Source organism: Bombina bombina, chromosome 2, assembly GCF_027579735.1.
Source record: "Bombina bombina isolate aBomBom1 chromosome 2, aBomBom1.pri, whole genome shotgun sequence".
Classification (NCBI taxonomy): Eukaryota; Metazoa; Chordata; class Amphibia; order Anura; family Bombinatoridae; genus Bombina; species Bombina bombina.
This window is the reverse complement of record NC_069500.1, coordinates 621,966,577-621,992,075: the sequence shown is the minus strand read 5'-3', so window position 1 is coordinate 621,992,075 and position 25,499 is coordinate 621,966,577. Positions and strand designations below refer to the sequence as shown.

Below are 25,499 nucleotides of genomic sequence, written 5' to 3'. Positions count from 1 at the left end.
TTACTACATCAAAACAGTGGAGGCTCAGGAGACGCCTCTACTTATCTTACCCTCGGGACAGAGTATACCTGAGGGAGAGCAGATACGAGTGCGGGTGGGTGCGGCCGACCACCCGATGTATTACGAGGAGATATTTACTGCTCCGGTGCTGACCGGAGACCTGCATATCACTGGGGGCTGTCTTCTAGCTGGGTCTGCTGTGATCCTGAATACTCTTGTTTGTCTGCAATTCCCGTCTCTGGAGCGTCAGATACGGTTTGAGGAGCCTTTTTTTTTTGCACCCGCTTACCACATCTTACAGTTGGAGCTCACCCTATTGCGGAGACAAGATCAGAAGCATCAGAAAGGGGATCGGGTAATTTTGTCCCGATGTAGATAGCTTCATCATACGTGGCAGACCCCCATAAGATGATGCTGACTATTTAATTATGACACTGAGTTTTGGGGCTCTTACACCTTGCTCAAAATGTGGTCACTTAAAGAGACAACAGTAAGTTATATACATCAATGGTACCTGATACACTTATCTTGGCACTACGTTAGCATGTATTCCCCACCTGGGGCGAATTAACAGTTTATTTCTAATGTGTAGTCTGCTCTATGTAATATTATCTATTGTTTTTATAATTCACATAAGTTAGAGTTCCGACATAGTATGCGCACACTAAGGTTTTTTCTTCATAGTTAGGATGTTTAAAGAGATAAATCACTTTGAAATACAGGGAAGGCATAACCTCCTACTGAGACTAGTATGTATATATTTTTTATCTAATGCGCTGGGTCAAATATCCATGACTCTCCAGAAGATTTATTGGGTAACAATGTATAATATAGATATAATTTATCTAGATGTGTCCTTCTCCTATTATGCCTTTTTCTATGCTAAGGTTCAGCTAGCTCATAAATGCACAAACTAGGCTTTCTTGTATTACAAATGCACTTTGTTTAATTCCTGGTCCGCTCAAACAAGGAGAGGTGTGCAGGCAATGATGTGTAATTTTCTATAACATTGGGACCTCTAAGCCAATGTTTAATTGGACATTTCGCAAGTGAGATATGACATGTTAATTTGTGGGAGCTGTAACTAGTTCAAATATTTCATGAGGGAGCCTAATACTATTCCAGCCTGGTTATATTTACTTTTGTTTCCCATACCCACCTTCTTTGACTTTATTATCAAGTCACCTATAACTGCAAATAGGTAGCCTAAACATTTATGTACATACTCCTCCTATCCTGCAGTCTTAATCCTCATTTTCCTTTGTATGTCACTCCTGTATTTTCTGAGAATCATTTTATCATATTATGCTAATATCAGCATTATTAGTAGTCAAGACTTTCTCTTCTACATTCGCACCTATCAGCAACATCTGGAAGGTCATATTTTTTATGAATCTTTATTTCTATATTCACTTAGTATGGTGAATTATTGGGCGGTATTAATCCGCCTCCTGCTATTTATAGATTTGTGCCCCCCTTGCTAGTTGTTATTATACTAAGCAGGCTAGATTAAAATATCATCATATCAGACAGTATCTCATGACAAAGAGGCACTACAGCTATCACAACAAATATAATAAAAAACTAAGGTATCAAACCTGATTACCATATTTGCATAAAGGATGACTGTTATAATTCGTTATGATTGTTATATATTAGTTTGACCAATCAATTTTTGGGTAATTTGCTGGCGTGAAATTTTTGTATATAGATAGATGATCCCAAAAGCTACTTCAGTATTTTGTATTAGTCGTCCTCCATATAGGATCGGTATTGTAATGAGGAAATGGTATTTCTGTGTATATGTCATACATGTTGTACTACTAATTACCTTTAATAAAAAACTTTGATTTAAAAAAAAATAAAAAATAAATAAGTAGATTTGTCAGTGTCAATGTCTGAGGAAGGATCTTCTGAATCAGATAGATCCTCATCAGAGGAGGATAAATTATTATGTTGTTGGTCATTTGAAATTTCATCAACTGAATGAGACGTTTTAAAAGACCTTTTACGTTTATTAGAAGGTGGAAATGCAGACAACACCTTCTGGATAGAATCAGAAACAAATTCTTTAAAATTCATAGGTATATCATGTATATTAGAAATTGAAGTAACTTGCAACTGGCAATGTATAATTACTGATGGACACACTATCTGCATGTAAAAGTTTATCATGACAACTATTACAAATTACATTCGGAGAAATAATTTCCACAATCTTACAACAAATGCAGTTAGCTTTGGTAGAACCGATGTCAGGCAGCAAGGTTCCAGCAGATACTTCTGAGGCAGGATCAGATGGAGACATCTTGCAAAATGTAAAAGAAAAAACAACATATAAAGCAAAATTATCAATTTCCTTATATGACAGTTTCAGGAATGGGAAAAAAATGCAAATAGCATAGCCCTCTGATAGAGAAAAAGGCAAGAGGCAAGCATCAATCGGGTATTAAAATAATGAAAAAGTTTGGCGCCAAGTATGATGCACAACGTAACTGAAAACTTTTTTGGCGCCAATAATAACCAGAAATGACACACTCGCGTCACTAAGGACGCAACCGTGTGTAAGGTTTCGGTGTCAAGTATGACCACGGAAATGACGAAGTTGCGTCATAGACGTATTTTTCGCGCCAAAAAAATTCTTGCGCCAAGAATAACGCAATAAAGTCTAGCATTTGGCGCACCAGCGGCCCTAATACCGCCCGCAATTTGCACGAAAGCAGTCAATTGAAAAAAAAGAATTTTTGTTTATTTTCCCCAAATATGAAACTGACAGTCTGTAGAATGAAATATATGAACCTGACTCATGGCAAATATAAGTACAATACATATATTTAGAACTTTATATAAATGCATAAAGTGCCAAACCATAGCTGGGGTGCCTTAAGTAATAAAAAACATACTTACCAAAAGACACCCATCCACATATAGCAGATAGCCAAACCAGTACTGAAACAGTTATCAGTAGAGGTAATGGTAAATTGAGAGTATATCGTCGATCTGAAAAGGGAGGTAGGAGATGAATCTCTAAGACCGATAACAGAGAACCTATGAAAAAGACCCCAGTTAGGGAAATCATTGTATTCAATAAGTGATACTCCCTTCACGTCCCTCTGACATTCGCTGTACTCTGAGAGGAATCAGGCTTCAACAATGCTCAGAAGCGCATATCAACTTAGAAATCTTAGCACAAACTTAATTCACCACCTCCATAGGAGGCAAAGCTTGTAAAACTGAATTGTGGGTGTGGTGAGGGGTGTATTTATAGGCATTTTGAGGTTTGGGAAACTTTGCCCCTCCTGGTAGGATTGTATATCCCATACGTCACTAGCTCATGGACTCTTGCCAATTACATGAAAGAAATTATCTTACCCTCCAGGATCCATGCTGTGGAACAGGCACGGGCTCTCAAGTGTGACAGTCTTGCAGTGACGCTCTGACATGGAAGGGAGTGTGTAACAGCAAGCAGTGAAACTCGTCAACACCGATTGCTCAGGAGCTGTTAGGCGACAGTCTGGATGGGTTCGCAGAAAAAAAAACTTTTCCTGCATCTCCATGCTAACTTTCCCTCAATTCTCTCACTGAGAGGTTGACATGATTACTTAAAACTCCAGTCCTTTCTTGAAGGGAACATACCCATTACAGGACTATATAAAATCTTCTGACACTTCTCTACCACCTCCTTTAGTGACGAAAGGCAAAGAATGATGGGGGGGATAGGTGAAGTGGGAGAAATATTTAAGCCTTTGGCTGGGGTGTCTTTGCCTCCTCCTGGTGGCCAGGTGTAGTATTTCCCAACAGTAAGGAATGAAGTTGTGGACTCCCCCTGCCTTATGAAAGGAAATGAATAATTTACTCCAAAATATGCAGGAAAAAATTGTATTGTTAAGGTGCATCAAAAATCGTAATGAAATTGTTAACCAAAAACATTTGATAAAAAAAACTTAATTTTTTTAGATAAATTAGAGGTTTAAACGTCATAAAGTATATTAAAATAACAATGCTGGTTGTGCAAAGCTGGAGAATAAGTTGTAAAGGGGTTATCAAACTTTTTAAACAATATCAATTTTAGTGTTGACTGTCCCGTTAAAGGGACACTGAACCCAATCGTTTTCTTGATATCTTTATTTGAAAAAGAAGGAATCTAAGCTAAGGAGCCAGCAATTTTTGGTTAAAAAACATGGACAGCACTTGTTTATTGGTGTTGTCCATTCAGCAAGGACCACCCAGTTTGTTCACCAAAAATGGGCCGGCATCTAAACTTACATTCTTGCTTTTCAAATAAACATACCAAGAGAATTAATTAAAATTTGATAATAGGAGTAAATTAGAAAGTTGCCTAAAATTGCATGCTCTATCTGAATCACGAAAGAAAAAATCTGGGTTCAGTGTCCCTTTAAGTTCAGTGCACTGAAAAAAAACGTAATTTGATTTGTATTAAGCGTAATATTTAAAGGGACAGTATACACTCATTTTCATATAACTGCATGTAATATACACTACTATAAAGAATAAGATGCACAGATACTGATATAAAAATCCAGTATAAAACGGTTTAAAAACATACTTAGAAGCTCTCAGTTTAGCTCTGTTGAAAAGTAGTTGGAAAGCCCACTGCAAGTGGGAAATAAGACACTCCCCCCCCCCCTTCTTTTGCATATGAAAAGACCCTTAAAGGGACATTATACACTCATTTTTTCTTTGCATAAATGTTTTGTAGATGATCTATTTATATAGCCCATAAAGTTTTTTTTAAAAATAAATGTATAGTTTTGCTTATTTTTAAATAACATTGCTCTGATTTTCAGCCTCCTAACCAAGCCCCAAAGTTTTATGTGAATACTGTCAGCTACCTTCTCCAGCTTGCTCCTGTTTGTGTAAAGGGTCTTTTCATATGCAAAAGAAGGGGGAGGGGGGGGGTGTCTTATTTGCCACTTGCAGTGGGCTTTCCAACTACCTTTTCAACAAAGTCAAACTGACAGCTTCTAAGTAAGTTTTTAAACAGTTTTATACTGGATTTTTATATAAGTATCTGTGCATCTTATTCTTTATAGTAGTGTCTATTACATGCAGTTACAGTCTAGTCCAAAATAAACTGTCATGATTCAGATAGAGAATGTAGTTTTAAACAATTTTCCAGTTTACTTTTATCACCAATTTTGCTTTGTTCTCTTTGTATTCTTAGTTGAAAGCTAAATCTAGGAGATTCATATGCTAATTTCTAAGCCCTTGAAGGCCACCTCTTCTCTCAGGGCATTTTAACAGTTTTTCACCACTAGAGGGTGTTAGTTCACGTTTATCATATAGATAATACTGTGCTCACGCACGTGGAGTTCCAGTGAGCAAGCTCTGATTGGCTAAAATGGATACCTGTCAAAAGAACTGAAATAAGAGGGCAGTTCGCAGAGGCTTAGATACAAGGTAATCACAGAGGTAAAAAGTATATTTATATAACTGTGTTGGTAATGCAAAACTAGGGAATGGGTAATAAAGGGATTATCTATCTTTTCAAACAAAAATTCTGGTGTAGACTGTCCCTTTAACACAAACAGGAGCAAGCTGGAGAAGGTAGCTGACGGTATTCACATAAAACTTTGGGGCTTGGTTAGGAGTCTGAAAATCAGAGCAATGTTATTTAAATAAAAGCAAAACTATACATTTAAAAAAAAAAAACTTTATGGGCTATATAAATAGATCATCTATAAAACATTTATGCAAAGAAAAAATGAGTGTATAATGTCCCTTTAAGTTTTAAAACACAATGGTTTCCCCCTCTGTACTTTGCCCTTCATTGCAAACTTTAACTAGAAGAATGCTCTCATTATTTGTATGGAAGACATTTTGCCACTCGCAGGGACAGACCCTTTTTTAAATTGAATTCCATGAGATCTGCCCCTGCGAGTATTGGCGTGGAAAACCACGTATAAACTTACAAACTTTTCTTTCATGATTCAGATAGAGCATGCAATTTTAAAGTGCAATAAAACATTTTGAGTTATGTGCATATTATATTATAAAAAGGATCAACTGTTGTAAAACAGTGTAAGAAAAAGTGTAAAAAAAAAAAGCTTATAAGTATTTTAATAAAATTTCCAAAAATCTGCAAAATGACTTACACTTTAGTATTCCCAAGTAAAGCCTTCTCCACCCCCAATTATCAGTGTCCTACTCCAAACCTTGTGATATCATATAACAAAGTGTCAATGTGAGGATAATTACTTATGCAAGCAGGGGTGGGGTGTTTGAGGAGACACAGCAGGTACTGCTATTTTTTTGTTGCCAAGAGGCTTGCTCGTTTTCCATGGGGATGTCATATGCTTTGTGAAAGCTACAGCATTATACTGGGCACTTCTTTAGTCAGGTGCCATGTGACTCTGCCCCCTACTGTGCATGTGTGCATTCTGAAGAAGCTATGGCCTGGATAGCACCTTCCATATATGGAAATGACCAGGGGGAGTTTGCTGCAAACACAACTATGCCTGAATTAAAGTGGTTAATGAGGGTTAAAATAGAAACCTTTTAGCAGGTAAGCTGTGGTTGCATTATACTTATGTTAGTTCATACTGTTTTATGTCCCTTTAAGCAACTTTCTAATTTACTCCTACTATCAATTTTTCTTCGTCATCGTGCTATTCATTATTTAAAAAGCAGGCATTTAAAAGCTTATAAACCAGCCCATTGTAGGTTCAGCACCCTGGATAGTGCTTGCTTATTGGTGGTTACATTTAGCAAACCAATAAGCAAGCATAACCCAGATTCTGAATAAAAAATTGGCCGGCTATTAAGCTTGACATTCCTGCTTTTTAAATAAAGATAACAAGAGAAAGAAGAAAATTTGATAATAGGAGTAAATTAGAAAGGTGCTTAAAATTGCATGCTCTATCTGAATTATTAAAGAAAACTAATTTTGGTTTAGTGTCCCTTTAAAGATACAATAAGGTTTAATATCCAATACAAAGTTGGTTACCATGACATCTCTGGTATGTTAAGGAAACATTCGCCTCTTTTGCTTTGATAGTAATAAAAAGATGTATATCAGATTTAAAATCACATAACATATGGAAGGAATTATTTATCTTGCTTGGTAAAGGTGCCACAAATTTTATGTAGGCAAGACTACCAGAGCAGTAAGTGACAGAACCCTGGAACGTTTACAAGACACTAAACATGAAAATGACTCTTTCAGTACAGCAGGACATCATTAAGATCGATAGGTCCATCTAGGTATTCGTGAGATAAATATGGAGAGCATTTAATTAAAAAGAAGAATTGTAGTGGATCTATAATCTTGGCACTATGTCTCCAGAGGGACTAAATGAGGAACTAGTATTCTCTCAATTTTTAGAATTTAAAATTAAGTAGAGTTATTCTAAGATACACTGATTGAAATCTCAGCACTGATGCGTAAGCAATTTTTAATATTGTGCAATAATTTATTACATATATATTGGCTATGTTCAATTTGATTCATTATGTTACTCTATGACTAAACATTTCTGGAACAATTTTCTGTGTAATACCATTAATGTGGCTCTTTAAGGCAATCCGATATGATAACATCATGGCACAGAAGAAGCCCCATTGGGTTAAACGTACACCGACCTTCCGGTCATGTGCAACACATTGTGCTGCTGAATATGCGCTACCTAAACATTTTTATTACATAACTCAATCCACCTCTTACAGTATTTGGAGGAGCCAGTCTGCACGTTTGCAAATGACAAGTATAGCCTTGATCAGTATGTCAGTATAAACTGTAATGTTTGGCAGATTTTAATCTGCTAAATCCAAATGGAATTATATGTTGCATTGTAAGCCTTGAAAAGTCAGCAGGGTGCATTTCCAGTTCTCAGAATTAGAAAAAACAAACACTCTTTTCAGAGCTGAAAAGAGGGCGAAATAAATAATGACACTATTCTGCAAAGTTGTTTTAGTACATATAATTAAACATTTTATGCACACATGGAAGTCCATTTATCAAGCTCTGTATGGAGCTTGTGGGCCCGTGTTTCTGGTGAGTTTTCAGACTCGCTAGAAAAAGCAGTTATGAAGCAGCGGTCAAAAGACCGCTGCTCTATAACCCTGTCCGCCTGCTCTGAGCAGGCAGACAGGAATCGGCACAATTCAACCCGATTGAGTACGACTGAGTTGATTGACACCTCCCTGCTGGCGGACGATTGGCAGCAAACCTGCAGGGGGCAGCGTTGCACCAGCAGCTTGTGAGCTGCTGGTGCAATGTTGAATACGGAGAGCGTAGACCTTTGATACATAGCCCTCATGGTGTTCACTACCCTTTTTGATAGGAAAATCAGAAGTTATAAAGAAGGGGATGGGCACACAAGAGTGAGGCTCCGGGGAGTGTGTCAATTATTATTATTATTATTATTAAGTGAACCAGCTAATTTTAAATATTATTATTATTAAGTGAAAAAGCCAATTTACAAAATGTAAAAGACGGCACGATTTAATACAGCAATCTCACCCTAATATCTTGACATAAGCCTCCTTGTTTGTTCTCGAGACTTCCTTCAAGGTGGTTATTTCAGCATCAAACCAAAAACCTCGCTCTTCTGGTGTTTCTACGTTGTAGTTAACCATAACCGTATCTCCTACTTTGAGTTCATTCCATTTTAATGTAGTTCTTGCTCGTGGCCGCAGATTACAAGAACGCATTTCTATAACACCATTTTCTGGATAACTGAAAAGAGAGTGATAACAATGGTTTACAAATATTTGACATATTTAAAACACTGAAAATCTAGGGGTTTGATATTCATTGTGAAAGGAAATTGCTACGGCTGATATATAGGTTTTTCACAGGTCCTGGAAAGCATCAGTTATCCAGCAAACTGTTTATTTACTGAAGACATTCATGAGTTTAGTATTTAATATTTGGTACTCCGATACAAGAAACAAAAGCAATAAAACAAAATTTATGCTTACCTGATAAATTCCTTTCTCCTGTAGTGTAGTCAGTCCACGGGTCATCCATTACTTATGGGATTATATCTCCTCCCTAACAGGAAGTGCAAGAGGATCACCCAAGCAGAGCTGCTATATAGCTCCTCCCCTCTACGTCATATCCAGTCATTCGACCGAAAACCAAATGAGAAAGGAGAAACTATAGGGTGCAGTGGTGACTGGAGTATAATTTAAAATTTAGACCTGCCATAAAAAACAGGGCGGGCTGTGGACTGCCTACACTACAGGAGAAAGGAATTTATCAGGTAAGCATACATTTTGTTTTCTCCTGTTAAGTGTAGTCAGTCCACGGGTCATCCATTACTTATGGGATACCAATACCAAAGCTAAAAGTACACGGATGACGGGAGGGACAGGCAGGATCTTTATACGGAAGGAACCACTGCCTGAAGAACCTTTCTCCCAAAAACAGCCTCCGAAGAAGCAAAAGTGTCAAATTTGTAAAATTTGGAAAAAGTGTTAAGTGAAGACCAAGTCGCAGCCTTGCAAATCTGTTCAACAGAGGCCTCATTTTTAAAGGCCCAAGTGGAAGCCACAGCTCTGGTAGAATGAGCTGTAATTCTTTCAGGAGGCTGCTGTCCAGCAGTCTCATAGGCTAAACGTATTATACTACGAAGCCAGAAGGAGAGAGAGGTAGCCGAAGCCTTTTGACCTCTCCTCTGTCCAGAATAGACGACAAACAGGGAAGAAGTTTGTCGAAAATCTTTAGTTGCCTGTAAATAAAATTTCAGGGCACGGACAACGTCCAGATTGTGCAGAAGTCGTTCCTTCTTTGAGGAAGGATTAGGGCACAATGAAGGAACAACAATCTCTTGATTGATATTCCTGTTAGTGACTACCTTAGGTAAGAACCCAGGTTTAGTACGCAGAACTACCTTGTCTGAATGGAAAATCAGATAAGGAGAATCACAATGTAAGGCAGATAACTCAGAGACTCTTCGAGCCGAGGAAATAGCCATTAAAAACAGAACTTTCCAAGATAACAGCTTGATATCAATGGAATGAAGGGGTTCAAACGGAACACCCTGTAAAACGTTAAGAACTAAGTTTAAGCTCCATGGTGGAGCAACAGTTTTAAACACAGGCTTAATCCTGGCCAAAGCCTGACAAAAAGCCTGAACGTCTGGAACTTCTGACAGACGTTTGTGTAAAAGGATGGACAAAGCTGAGATCTGTCCCTTTAACGAACTAGCGGATAAACCCTTTTCTAAACCTTCTTGTAGAAAAGACAATATCCTAGGAATCCTAACCTTACTCCATGAGTAACTCTTGGATTCGCACCAATGCAAGTATTTGCGCCATATTTTATGGTAAATTTTCCTGGTAACAGGCTTCCTAGCCTGTATCAAGGTATCAATCACTGACTCCGAGAATCCACGCTTTGATAGAATCAAGCGTTCAATCTCCATGCAGTCAGCTTCAGAGAAATTAGATTTGGATGTTTGAAAGGACCCTGCACCAGAAGGTCCTGTCTCAGAGGTAGAGACCATGGTGGACAGGACGACATGTCCACTAGATCTGCATACCAGGTCCTGCGTGGCCACGCAGGCGCTATTAGAATCACCGATGCTCTCTACTGTTTGATCCTGGCAATCAATCGAGGAAGCATCGGGAAGGGTGGAAACACATAAGCCATGTTGAAGACCCAAGGTGCTGTCAGAGCATCTATCAGAACCGCTCCCGGGTCTCTGGACCTGGATCCGTAATAAGGAAGTTTGGCGTTCTGGCGAGACGCCATGAGATCCAGATCTGGTTTGCCCCAACGCCGAAGTATTTGGGCAAAGACCTCCGGATGAAGTTCCCTCTCCCCCGGATGAAAAGTCTGGCGACTTAGATAATCCGCTTCCCAGTTCTCCACGCCTGGGATGTGGATCGCTGATAGGTGGCAAGAGTGAGACTCTGCCCAGTGAATTATCTTTGAGACTTCCATCATTGCTAGGGAACTCCTTGTCCCTCCCTGATGGTTGATGTAAGCCACAGTCGTGATGTTGTCCGACTGAAACCTGATGAACCTCAGAGTTGCTAACTGAGGCCAAGCCAGAAGGGCATTGAAAACTGCTCTTAATTCCAGAATATTTATGGGAAGGAGACTCTCCTCCTGAGCCAAGATCCCTGAGTCTTCAGGGAATTCCAGACAGCGCCCCAACCTATCAGGCTGGCGTCTGTTGTTACAATCGTCCAATCTGGCCTGCTGAAGGGCATCCCCTTGGATAGATGTGGCCGAGAGAGCCACCATAGAAGAGAATTTCTGGTCTCTTGATCCAGATTCAGCATAGGGGACAAATCTGAGTAATCCCCATTCCACTGACTTAGCATGCACAATTGCAGTGGTCTGAGATGCAGGCGTGCAAAGGGTACTATGTCCATTGCCGCTACCATTAAGCCGATTACCTCCATGCATTGAGCCATTGACGGGTGTGGAATCGAATGAAGGACCCGGCAAGCATTTAGAAGTTTTGTTAACCTGACCTCTGTCAGATAAATCTTCATTTCTACAGAATCTATAAGAGTCCCTAAGAAGGGAACTCTTGTGAGTGGCAATAGAGAACTCTTTTCTTCGTTCACTTTCCACCCATGTGACCTTAGAAATGCCAGTACTAACTCTGTATGAGACTTGGCAGTTTGGAAACTTGACGCTTGTATCAGAATGTCGTCTAGGTACGGAGCTACCGATATTCCTTGCGGTCTTAGTACCGCTAGAAGAGAACCCAGAACCTTTGTAAAGATTCTTGGAGCAGTAGCTAACCCGAAGGGAAGAGCTACAAACTGGTAATGCCTGTCTAGGAAGGCAAACCTTAGATACCGGTAATGATCTTTGTGAATCGGTATGTGAAGGTAGGCATCCTTTTAATCCACTGTGGTCATGTATTGACCCCTTTGGATCATGGGTAAGATTGTCCGAATAGTTTCCATTTTGAACGATGGAACTCTTAGGAATTTGTTTAGGATCTTTAAATCCAATATTGGTCTGAAGGTTCCTTCTTTCTTGGGAACCACAAACAGATTTGAGTAAAACCCTTGTCCGTGTTCCAACCGCGGAACCGGGTGGATCACTCCCATTAGTAAAAGATCTTGTACACAGCGTAGAAACGCCTCTATCTTTATCTGGTTTGTTGACAACCTTGAAAGATGAAATCTCCCTTTTGGAGGAGAAGTTTTGAAGTCCAGAAGATATCCCTGAGATATGATCTCCAACGCCCAGGGATCCTGGACATCTCTTGCCCAAGCCTGGGCGAAGAGAGAAAGTCTGCCCCCTACTAGATCCGTTTCCGGATTGGGGGCCCTCACTTCATGCTGTCTTAGGGGCAGCAGCAGGTTTTCTGGCCTGCTTGCCCTTGTTCCAGGTCTGGTTAGGTTTCCAGCCCTGTCTGTAGCGAGCAACAGTTCCTTCCTGTTTTGGAGCAGAGGAAGTTGATGCTGCTCCTGCCTTGAAGTTACGAAAGGCACGAAAATTAGACTGTCTAGCCCTTGGTTTGGCTCTGTCTTGAGGCAGGGCATGGCCCTTACCTCCCGTAATGTCAGCGATAATTTCTTTCAAACCGGGCCCGAATAATGTCTGCCCCTTGAAAGGTATGTTAAGCAATTTAGATTTAGAAGTCACATCAGCTGACCAGGATTTTAGCCACAGCGCTCTGCGCGCCTGAATGGCGAATCTGGAATTCTTAGCCGTAAGTTTAGTTAAATGTACTACGGCATCAGAAATAAATGAATTAGCTAGCTTAAGGGCTTTAAGCTTGTGTGTAATCTCATCCAATGGAGCTGTGTCAAGGGTCTCTTCCAGAGACTCAAACCAGAATTCCGCCGCAGCCGTGACAGGCGCAATGCATGCAAGGGGTTGCAATATAAAACCTTGTTGAACAAACATTTTCTTAAGGTAACCCTCTAACTTTTTATCCATTGGATCTGAAAAGGCACAGCTATCCTCCACCGGGATAGTGGTACGCTTAGCTAAAGTAGAAACTGCTCCCTCCACCTTAGGGACCGTTTGCCATAAGTCCCGTGTGGTGGCGTCTATTGGAAACATTTTTCTGAATATAGGAGGGGGTGAGAAAGGCACACCGGGTCTATCCCACTCCTTGTTAACAATTTCAGTAAGTCTCTTAGGTATAGGAAAAACGTCAGTACACGTCGGTACCGCAAAATATTTATCCAACCTACATATTTTCTCTGGGATTGCAACCGTGTTACAATCATTCAAAGCCGCTAACACCTCCCCTAGTAATACACGGAGGTTCTCAAGCTTAAATTTAAAATTTGAAATGTCTGAATCCAGTTTATTTGGATCAGATCCGTCACCCACAGAATGAAGCTCTCCGTCTTCATGTTCTGCAAATTGTGACGCAGTATCAGACATGGCCCTAGCATTATCAGCGCACTCTGTTCTCACCCCAGAGTGGTCTCGTTTACCCCTAAGCCCCAAGGCAGAACATAGAGTGATCTGAGATATCATCGCAGAAAATGCAGCATGTCTGCAGAAAGAACAGGAACTGTTAGCACTTTAACTTTTCAGTGCTGCTCCACACTAGGCTGTTCTTTTTAAACAGAGTTGTTCTCTGGCTGCATTGTATAAGTTTTCCTTAACACAGTGCATCCAGAGCAAAGTGCTGTTTGAAGACAACAGTCAAATAGCAGTAGTGCTGCCAAGCATTAGTGCATTGATTGTTGTCTGGCTCTGAGATTTTTCCAAGCTCGTTCCCTAGCTTTTCACAGTCTGCAAAGCTGTTTTCCTCTGAATGTAAGATGTTCATATGAGCAATGCACCTTTTTTATTACTACATTTCTATGTTAGACTAAGAGAAAAGGAAACAAATTAATTCAAGAGACATTTTACAATTACTTTTTTGTCTGCAGCTAATTTGCAATTCAATTTTCAACTACTGCACTAAATTATACAACTTTAAAAAAATATTGCTTTATTCTCCAGTTAACCAACACATTGCAATTGTTCTGGTGCTTTAGTGTAACTGACAAATTTCCAATTTTATTTTATTTAAAAATGACCTGCAGAAAAATTTTCACTAAAAAAATCTCATCGCAGAAAGTGAAAAAAAGTTCTGTCTCTGGGCCCCTAAGTTCTGGCAATTTAGATAAAACTTCAGTCATAACATTAGCCATGTCTTGTAAAGTGATTTGTAATGGCCGCCCTGATGTACTTGGCGTTACAATATCACGCACCTCCTGAGCGGGAGATGCAGGTACTGACACGTGAGGCAAGTTAGTCGGCATAACTTCCCCCTCGTTGTCTGGTGAATTTTTCTTAACATCTACAGATTGGCTTTTATTTAAAGTAGCATCAATGCAATTAGTACATAAATTTCTATTGGGCTCCACATTGGCCTTTGAACATATTGCACAAAGAGATTCCTCTGTGTCAGACATGTTTAAACAAACTAGCAATTAGACTAGCAAGCTTGGAAAATACTTATCAAATGAATTTACAAGCAATATAAAAAACGTTACTGTGCCTTTAAGAAGCACACAAAAAAACTGTCACATTGAGATAACAATGAACCGGTTTAGTTATAGCAATCAATTTTTCACAAGAAATGCATTAATTTAGCAAAGGATTGCACCCATTAGCAAATGGATTATTAACCCCTTAATACCAAAAAACGAATAACAAATAAAATAAATATGTTTTTATCACAGTCAAAGCACAGTCTCACAGGTCTGCTGTGAGTGATTACCTCCCTCAAACTAGTTTTGGAGACCCCTGAGCTCTGTAGAGACGTCCTGGATCATGCAGGGAGAATAAGGAAGACTGTGACTGAATTTTTAATGCGTAGTAAAAGCGCCAAAATAGGCCCCTCCCACTCATAATACAGCAGTGGGAAAGCTCAGTAAACTGATTTTATTCAAAATAAACGACAGCCAAGTGGAAAATAATGCCCATAAATTTTTCACCAAGTACCTCAGAGAGAAAAACGATTAACCTGCCAGTAAACGTTTTAAATATATGAAATGATAATAAAAGCCTGTTGCTAGTCGCTATCACTGCAGAAAGGCTATAAGTTATATGTATACCGTATTTTCTTAGTGAAGTGCCATTCCCCAGAAATACTTTAGTGCCAACATACATACATAACAGCCTGATACCAGTTGCTACTACTGCATTTAAGGCTGTACTTACATTATATTGGTATTAGCAGTATTTTCTCAGTCAATTCCATTCCTTAGAAAATAATATACTGCAACATACCTCTTTGCAGGTGAACCCTGCCCGCTGTCCCCTGTTCTGAAGTTACCTCGCTCCTCAGAATGGCCGAGAACAGCAAATGGATCTTAGTTACGTCCGCTAAGATCATACACAAACTCAGGTAGATTCTTCTTCTAATACTGCCTGAGAAGAAAACAGAATTTATGTTTACCTGATAAATTACTTTCTCCAACGGTGTGTCCGGTCCACGGCGTCATCCTTACTTGTGGGATATTCTCTTCCCCAACAGGAAATGGCAAAGAGCCCAGCAAAGCTGGTCACATGATCCCTCCTAGGCTCCGCCTTCCCCAGTCATTCGACCGACGTAAAGGAGGAATATTTGCATAGGAGAAACCATATGATACCGTGGTGACTGTAGTTAAAGAAAATAAATTATCAGACCTGATTAAAAAACCAGGGCGGGCCGTGGACCGGACACACCGTTGGAGAAAGTAATTTATCAGGTAAACATAAATTCTGTTTTCTCCAACATAGGTGTGTCCGGTCCACGGCGTCATCCTTACTTGTGGGAACCAATACCAAAGCTTTAGGACAGCTTTAGGATGGAAGGCACCACGGCTTGCAAAACCTTTCTCCCAAAAATAGCCTCAGAAGAAGCAAAAGTATCAAACTTGTAAAATTTAGTAAAAGTGTGCAGTGAAGACCAAGTCGCTGCCTTACATATCTGATCAACAGAAGCCTCGTTCTTGAAGGCCCATGTGGAAGCCACAGCCCTAGTGGAATGAGCTGTGATTCTTTCAGGAGGCTGTCGTCCGGCAGTCTCATAAGCCAATCTGATGATGCTTTTAATCCAAAAAGAGAGAGAGGTAGAAGTTGCTTTTTGACCTCTCCTTTTACCAGAATAAACAACAAACAAGGAAGATGTTTGTCTAAAATCCTTTGTAGCATCTAAATAGAATTTTAGAGCACGAACAACATCCAAATTGTGCAACAAACGTTCCGTCTTTGAAACTGGATTCGGACACAAAGAAGGCACGACTATCTCCTGGTTAATGTTTTTGTTAGAAACAACTTTCGGAAGAAAATCCGGTTTAGTACGTAAAACCACCTTATCTGCATGGAACACCAGATAAGGAGGAGAACACTGCAGAGCAGATAATTCTGAAACTCTTCTAGCAGAAGAAATTGCAACCAAAAACAAAACTTTCCAAGATAATAACTTAATATCAACGGAATGTAAGGGTTCAAACGGAACCCCCTGAAGAACTGAAAGAACTAAATTGAGACTCCAAGGAGGAGTCAAAGGTTTGTAAACAGGCTTGATTCTAACCAGAGCCTGAACAAAGGCTTGAACATCTGGCACAGCTGCCAGCTTTTTGTGAAGTAACACAGACAAGGCAGAAATCTGTCCCTTCAAGGAACTTGCAGATAATCCTTTCTCCAAACCTTCTTGAAGAAAGGATAGAATCTTAGGAATTTTTACCTTGTCCATAGGGAATCCTTTAGATTCACACCAACAGATATACTTTTTCCATATTTTGTGGTAAATTTTTCTAGTTACAGGCTTTCTGGCCTGAACAAGAGTATCAATGACAGAATCTGAGAACCCTCGCTTTGATAAGATCAAGCGTTCAATCTCCAAGCAGTCAGTTGGAGTGAGACCAGATTCGGATGTTCGAACGGACCTTGAACAAGAAGGTCTCGTCTCAAAGGTAGCTTCCATGGTGGAGCCGATGACATATTCACCAGGTCTGCATACCAAGTCCTGCGTGGCCACGCAGGAGCTATCAAGATCACTGAAGCCCTCTCCTGATTGATCCTGGCTACCAGCCTGGGGATGAGAGGAAACGGCGGGAATACATAAGCTAGTTTGAAGGTCCAAGGTGCTACTAGTGCATCTACTAGAGTCGCCTTGGGATCCCTGGATCTGGACCCGTAGCAAGGAACCTTGAAGTTCTGACGAGAGGCCATCAGATCCATGTCTGGAATGCCCCACAATTGAGTAATTTGGGCAAAGATTTCCGGATGGAGTTCCCACTCCCCCGGATGAAATGTCTGACGACTCAGAAAATCCGCTTCCCAATTTTCCACTCCTGGGATGTGGACTGCAGACAAGTGGCAGGAGTGAGTCTCCGCCCATTGAATGATTTTGGTCACTTCTTCCATCGCCAGGGAACTCCTTGTTCCCCCCTGATGGTTGATGTACGCAACAGTCGTCATGTTGTCTGATTGAAACCGTATGAACTTGGCCTTTGCTAGCTGAGGCCAAGCCTTGAGAGCATTGAATATCGCTCTCAGTTCCAGAATATTTATCGGGAGAAGAGATTCTTCCCGAGACCAAAGACCCTGAGCTTTCAGGGGTCCCCAGACCGCGCCCCAGCCCACCAGACTGGCGTCGGTCGTGACAATGACCCACTCTGGTCTGCGGAAGCTCATCCCCTGTGACAGGTTGTCCAGGGACAGCCACCAACGGAGTGAATCTCTGGTCCTCTGATCTACTTGTATCGTCGGAGACAAGTCTGTATAGTCCCCATTCCACTGACTGAGCATGCACAGTTGTAATGGTCTTAGATGAATTCGCGCAAAAGGAACTATGTCCATTGCCGCTACCATCAAACCTATTACTTCCATGCACTGCGCTATGGAAGGAAGAGGAACAGAATGAAGTATTTGACAAGAGTTTAGAAGTTTTGATTTTCTGGCCTCTGTCAGAAAAATCCTCATTTCTAAGGAGTCTATTATTGTTCCCAAGAAGGGAACCCTTGTTGACGGAGATAGAGAACTTTTTTCTACGTTCACTTTCCACCCGTGAGATCTGAGAAAGGCCAGGACAATGTCCGTGTGAGCCTTTGCTTGAGGAAGGGACGACGCTTGAATCAGTATGTCGTCCAAGTAAGGTACTACTGCAATGCCCCTTGGTCTTAGCACCGCTAGAAGGGACCCTAGTACCTTTGTGAAAATCCTTGGAGCAGTGGCTAATCCGAACGGAAGTGCCACAAACTGGTAATGCTTGTCCAGGAATGCGAACCTTAGGAACCGATGATGTTCCTTGTGGATAGGAATATGTAGATACGCATCCTTTAAATCCACCGTGGTCATGAATTGACCTTCCTGGATGGAAGGAAGAAATGTTTGAATGGTTTCCATTTTGAACGATGGAACCTTGAGAAACTTGTTTAGGATCTTGAGATCTAAGATTGGTCTGAATGTTCCCTCTTTTTTGGGAACTACGAACAGATTGGAGTAGAACCCCATCCCTTGTTCTCCTAAAGGAACAGGATGAATCACTCCCATTTTTAACAGGTCTTCTACACAATGTAAGAATGCCTGTCTTTTTATGTGGTCTGAAGACAATTGAGACCTGTGGAACCTCCCCCTTGGGGGAAGCCCCTTGAATTCCAGAAGATAACCTTGGGAGACTATTTCTAGTGCCCAAGGATCCAGAACATCTCTTGCCCAAGCCTGAGCGAAGAGAGAGAGTCTGCCCCCCACCAGATCCGGTCCCGGATCGGGGGCCAACATCTCATGCTGTCTTGGTAGCAGTGGCAGGTTTCTTAGCCTGCTTTCCTTTGTTCCAGCCTTGCATTGGTCTCCAGGCTGGCTTGGCTTGAGAAGTATTACCCTCTTGCTTAGAGGACGTAGCACTTGGGGCTGGTCCGTTTCTGCGAAAGGGACGAAAATTAGGTTTATTTTTGGCCTTGAAAGACCTATCCTGAGGAAGGGCGTGGCCCTTGCCCCCAGTGATATCAGAGATAATCTCTTTCAAGTCAGGGCCAAACAGCGTTTTCCCCTTGAAAGGAATGTTAAGCAATTTGTTCTTGGAAGACGCATCCGCTGACCAAGATTTTAACCAAAGCGCTCTGCGCGCCACAATAGCAAAACCAGAATTTTTCGCCGCTAACCTAGCCAATTGCAAAGTGGCGTCTAGGGTGAAAGAATTAGCCAATTTGAGAGCATGAATTCTGTCCATAATCTCCTCATAAGAAGAAGAATTATTATTGAGCGCCTTTTCTAGCTCATCGAACCAGAAACACGCTGCTGTAGTGACAGGAACAATGCATGAAATTGGTTGTAGAAGGTAACCTTGCTGAACAAACATCTTTTTAAGCAAACCTTCTAATTTTTTATCCATAGGATCTTTGAAAGCACAACTATCTTCTATGGGTATAGTGGTGCGTTTGTTTAGAGTAGAAACCGCCCCCTCGACCTTGGGGACTGTCTGCCATAAGTCCTTTCTGGGGTCGACCATAGGAAACAATTTTTTAAATATGGGGGGAGGGACGAAAGGTATACCGGGCCTTTCCCATTCTTTATTTACAATGTCCGCCACCCGCTTGGGTATAGGAAAAGCTTCGGGGGGCCCCGGGACCTCCAGGAACTTGTCCATTTTACATAGTTTCTCTGGAATGACCAAATTCTCACAATCATCCAGAGTGGATAACACCTCCTTAAGCAGAGCGCGGAGATGTTCCAATTTAAATTTAAATGTAATCACATCAGGTTCAGCTTGTTGAGAAATTTTCCCTGAATCTGAAATTTCTCCCTCAGACAAAACCTCCCTGGCCCCCTCAGACTGGGGTAGGGGCCCTTCAGAACCAATATCATCAGCGTCCTCATGCTCTTCAGTATTTTCTAAAACAGAGCAGTCGCGCTTTCGCTGATAAGTGGGCATTTTGGCTAAAATGTTTTTGATAGAATTATCCATTACAGCCATTAATTGTTGCATAGTAAGGAGTATTGGCGCGCTAGATGTACTAGGGGCCTCCTGTGTGGGCAAGACTGGTGTAGACGAAGGAGGGGATGATGCAGTACCATGCTTACTCCCCTCACTTGAGGAATCATCTTGGGCATCATTTTCTCTAAATTTTGTGTCACATAAATCACATCTATTTAAATGAGAAGGAACCTTGGCTTCCCCACATTCAGAACACAGTCTATCTGGTAGTTCAGACATGTTAAACAGGCAAAAACTTGATAACAAAGTACAAAAAACGTTTTAAAATAAACCGTTACTGTCACTTTAAATTTTAAACTGAACACACTTTATTACTGCAATTGCGAAAAAGTATGAAGGAATTGTTCAAAATTCACCAAAATTTCACCACAGTGTCTTAAAGCCTTAAAAGTATTGCACACCAAATTTGGAAGCTTTAACCCTTAAAATAACGGAACCGGAGCCGTTTTTATATTTAACCCCTTTACAGTCCCTGGTATCTGCTTTGCTGAGACCCAACCAAGCCCAAAGGGGAATACGATACCAAATGACGCCTTCAGAAAGTCTTTTCTATGTATCAGAGCTCCTCACACATGCATCTGCATGTCATGCTTCTCAAAAACAAGTGCGCAATAGAGGCGCGAAAATGAGACTCTGCCTATGATTAGGGAAAGCCCCTAGAGAATAAGGTGTCCAATACAGTGCCTGCCGGTTATTTTACATAATTCCCAAGATTAAAATAATTCCTATGGAGTATAAAATATGTTTATATATAAATCGATTTAGCCCAGAAAATGTCTACAGTCTTAAAAAGCCCTTGTGAAGCCCTTTTTTTCTTTCTGTAATAAAAATGGCTTACCGGATCCCATAGGGAAAATGACAGCTTCCAGCATTACATCATCTTGTTAGAATGTGTCATACCTCAAGCAGCAAAAGTCTGCTCACTGTTCCCCCAACTGAAGTTAATTCCTCTCAACAGTCCTGTGTGGAAACAGCCATCGATTTTAGTAACGGTTGCTAAAATCATTTTCCTCTTACAAACAGAAATCTTCATCTCTTTTCTGTTTCAGAGTAAATAGTACATACCAGCACTATTTTAAAATAACAAACTCTTGATTGAATAATAAAAACTACAGTTAAACACTAAAAAACTCTAAGCCATCTCCGTGGAGATGTTGCCTGTACAACGGCAAAGAGAATGACTGGGGAAGGCGGAGCCTAGGAGGGATCATGTGACCAGCTTTGCTGGGCTCTTTGCCATTTCCTGTTGGGGAAGAGAATATCCCACAAGTAAGGATGACGCCGTGGACCGGACACACCTATGTTGGAGAAACAACACACTCCGGTGCTGTTTAAAACAACAAACTTTTGATTGAAGAAATAAAAACTAAATTTAATAACCACACTCCTCTCACACATCCTATCTATTAGTTAGGTGCAAGAGAATGACTGGATATGACGTAGAGGGGAGGAGCTATATAGCAGCTCTGCTTGGGTGATCCTCTTGCACTTCCTGTTAGGGAGGAGATATAATCCCATAAGTAATGGATGACCCGTGGACTGACTACACTTAACAGGAGAAATAACTATTATTCGTAGATTTTTCAAGTGAAACAGATTGACAATGCATTTCTACTTAATTTTTTTTTTTTTTTTTATTAGAGACATATATATGTTTCATATATGCATAAGAAAATTTCAGTGTTGCAAAATAGCATACAATATAAAAGTTGAATACATTTTAAACTTTCATTAGTAAAATCTAAGTTGTTAAGAAATTCAGACCACACCCATTGAAAATCTCTTGGGTGGTGTTTATTTATTTGCTGTGACCAGTTGGAGCAGGGCTCAACAAACTTGTTCAAAAACAGAATTTATGTTTACCTGATAAATTACTTTCTCCAACGGTGTGTCCGGTCCACGGCGTCATCCTTACTTGTGGGATATTCTCTTCCCCAACAGGAAATGGCAAAGAGCCCAGCAAAGCTGGTCACATGATCCCTCCTAGGCTCCGCCTACCCCAGTCATTCGACCGACGTTAAGGAGGAATATTTGCATAGGAGAAACCATATGTTACCGTGGTGACTGTAGTTAAAGAAAATAAATTATCAGACCTGATTAAAAAAACCAGGGCGGGCCGTGGACCGGACACACCGTTGGAGAAAGTAATTTATCAGGTAAACATAAATTCTGTTTTCTCCAACATAGGTGTGTCCGGTCCACGGCGTCATCCTTACTTGTGGGAACCAATACCAAAGCTTTAGGACACGGATGAAGGGAGGGAGCAAATCAGGTCACCTAAATGGAAGGCACCACGGCTTGCAAAACCTTTCTCCCAAAAATAGCCTCAGAAGAAGCAAAAGTATCAAATTTGTAAAATTTAGAAAAAGTGTGCAGTGAAGACCAAGTCGCTGCCTTACATATCTGATCAACAGAAGCCTCGTTCTTGAAGGCCCATGTGGAAGCCACAGCCCTAGTGGAGTGAGCTGTGATTCTTTCAGGAGGCTGCCGTCCGGCAGTCTCATAAGCCAATCGGATAATGCTTTTAATCCAGAAGGAGAGAGAGGTAGAAGTTGCTTTTTGACCTCTCCGTTTACCAGAATAAACAACAAACAAAGACAAAGTTTGTCTGAAATCCTTAGTAGCTGCTAAGTAAAATTTGAGAGCACGAACTACATCCAAGTTGTGCAACAAACGTTCCTTCTTTGAAACTGGATTAGGACACAAAGAAGGCACAACTATCTCCTGGTTAATGTTTTTGTTAGAAACAACTTTTGGAAGAAAACCAGGTTTAGTACGCAAAACCACCTTATCTGCATGGAACACCAGATAAGGAGAAGAACACTGCAGAGCAGATAATTCTGAAACTCTTCTAGCAGAAGAAATTGCAACCAAAAACAAAACTTTCCAAGATAATAACTTAATATCAACGGAATGTAAGGGTTCAAACGGAACCCCCTGAAGAACTGAAAGAACTAGGTTGAGACTCCAAGGAGGAGTCAAAATTTTGTAAACAGGCTTGATTCTAACCAGAGCCTGAACAAAGGCTAGAACATCTGGCACAGCTGCCAGCTTTTTGTGAAGTAACACAGACAAGGCAGAAATCTGTCCCATCAAGGAACTTGCAGATAATCCTTTTTCCAATCCTTCTCGAAGGAAGGATAGACTCTTAGGAATCTTAACCTTGTCCCAAGGGAATCCTGCAGATTCACACCAACAGATATACCAAATTATGTGGTAATTTTTCTGGTTACAGGCTTTCAGGCCTGAACAAGAGTATTAATAACAGAATCTGAGAACCCTCGCTTTGATAAGATCAAGCGTTCAATCTCCAAGCAGTCAGCTGGAGTGGGTCGAACGGACCTAGAACAAGAAGGTCTCGTCTCAAAGGTAGCTTCCATGGTGGAGCCGATGACATATTCACCAGATCTGCATACCAAGTCCTGCGTGGCCACGCAGGAGCTATCAAAATCACCGACGCCCTCTCCTGATTGATCCTGGCTACCAGCCTGGGGATGAGAGGAAACGGCGGGAACACATAAGCTAGTTTGAAGGTCCAAGGTGCTACTAGTGCATCCACTAGAGCCGCCTTGGGATCCCTGGATCTGTACCCGTAGTAAGGAACTCTGAAGTTCTGACGAGAGGCCATCAGATCCATGTCTGGAATGCCCCACGGTTGAGTGACTTGGGCAAAGATTTCCGGATGGAGTTCCCACTCCCCCGGATGCAATGTCTGACGACTCAGAAAATCCGCTTCCCAATTTTCCACTCCTGGGATGTGGATAGCAGACAGGTGGCAGGAGTGAGACTCCGCCCATAGAATGATTTTGGTCACTTCTTCCATCGCTAGGGAACTCCTTGTTCCCCCCTGATGGTTGATGTATGAACTTGGCCCTCGCTAGCTGAGGCCAAGCTTTGAGAGCATTGAATATCGCTCTCAGTTCCAGAATATTTATCGGTAGAAGAGATTCTACCCGAGACCAAAGACCCTGAGCTTTCAGGGATCCCCAGACCGCGCCCCAGCCCATCAGACTGGCGTCGGTCGTGACAATGACCCACTCTGGTCTGCGGAAGGTCATCCCTTGTGACAGGTTGTCCAGGGACAGCCACCAACGGAATGAGTCTCTGGTCCTCTGATTTACTTGTATCTTCGGAGACAAGTCTGAATAGTCCCCATTCCACTGACTGAGCACGAACAGTTGTAATGGTCTTAGATGAATGCGCACAAAAGGAACTATGTCCATTGCCGCTACCATCAAACCTATCACTTCCATGCACTGCGCTATGGAAGGAAGAGGAACGGAATGAAGTATCCGACAAGAGTCTAGAAGTTTTGTTTTTCTGGCTTCTGTCAGAAAAATCCTCATTTCTAAGGAGTCTATTATAGTTCCCAAGAAGGGAACCCTCGTTGACGGAGATAGAGAACTCTTTTCCACGTTCACTTTCCATCCGTGAGATCTGAGAAAGGCCAGGACAATGTCCGTGTGAGCCTTTACTTGAGGAAGGGACGACGCTCGAATCAGAATGTCGTCCAAGTAAGGTACTACAGCAATGCCCCTTGGTCTTAGCACCGCCAGAAGGGACCCTAGTACCTATGAGAAAATCCTAGGAGCAGTGGCTAATCCGAAAGAAAACGCCACGAACTGGAAATGCTTGTCCAGGAATGCAAACCTTAGGAACCGATGATGTTCCTTGTGGATAGGAATATGTAGATACGCATCCTTGAAATCCACCTTGGTCATGAATTGACCTTCCTGATGGAAGGAAGAAGTGTTCGAATGGTTTCCATCTTGAACGATGGAACCTAGAGAAACTTGTTCAAGATCTTGAGATCTAAGATTGGTCTGAACGTTCCCTCTTTTTTGGGAACTATGAACAGATTGGAGTAGAACCCCATCCCTTGTTCTCCTAATGGAACAGGATGAATCACTCCCATTTTTAGCAGGTCTTCTACCCAATGTAAGAATGCCTGTCTTCTAATGTGGTCTGAAGACAACTGAGACCTGTGGAACCTCCCCCTTGGAGGAAGCCCCTTGAACTCCAGAGAATAACCTTGGGAGACTATTTCTAGCGCCCAAGGATCCAGAACATCTCTTGCCCAAGCCTGAGCGAAGAGAGAGAGTCTGCCCCCCACCAGATCCGGTCCCGGATCGGGGGCCCGCATTTCATGCTGTCTTGGTAGCAGTGGCAGGTTTCCTGGCCTGCTTTCCTTTGTTCCAGCCTTGCATAGGTCTCCAGGCTGGATTGGCTTGAGAAGTATTACCTTCCTGCTTAGAGGACGTAGCCCTTGGGGCTGATCCGTTTCTGCGAAAGGGACGAAACTTAGGTTTATTTTTGGTCTTGAAAAGACCTATCCTGAGGAAGGGCGTGGCCCTTGCCCCCAGTGATATCAGAGATAATCTCTTTCAAGTCAGGGCCAAAGAGTGTTTTCCCCTTGAAAGGAATGTCAAGCAATTTGTTCTTGGAAGACGCATCCGCTGCCCAAGATTTTAACCAAAGCGCTCTGCGCCACAATAGCAAACCCAGAATTTTTTCGCCGCTAACCTAGCCAATTGCAAGGTGGCGTCTAGGGTGAAAGAATTAGCCAATTTAAGAGCACGAATTCTGTCCATAATCTCCTCATAAGAAGAAGAATTACTAATAATC

General features: G+C 41.5%; 1 protein-coding gene across 1 annotated transcript in view; it reads right to left on the bottom strand.

Annotated features, from left to right (window-relative positions):
• Window positions 1-25,499, bottom strand: part of UHRF2 (ubiquitin like with PHD and ring finger domains 2) — a 499,671-nt gene that overhangs the window by 225,701 nt on the left and 248,471 nt on the right. The window contains exon 5 of the mRNA XM_053702563.1: window positions 8,483-8,698. Coding sequence (XP_053558538.1) covers window positions 8,483-8,698 — 216 coding nt within the window. The remainder of the gene's footprint in view (window positions 1-8,482; window positions 8,699-25,499) is intronic.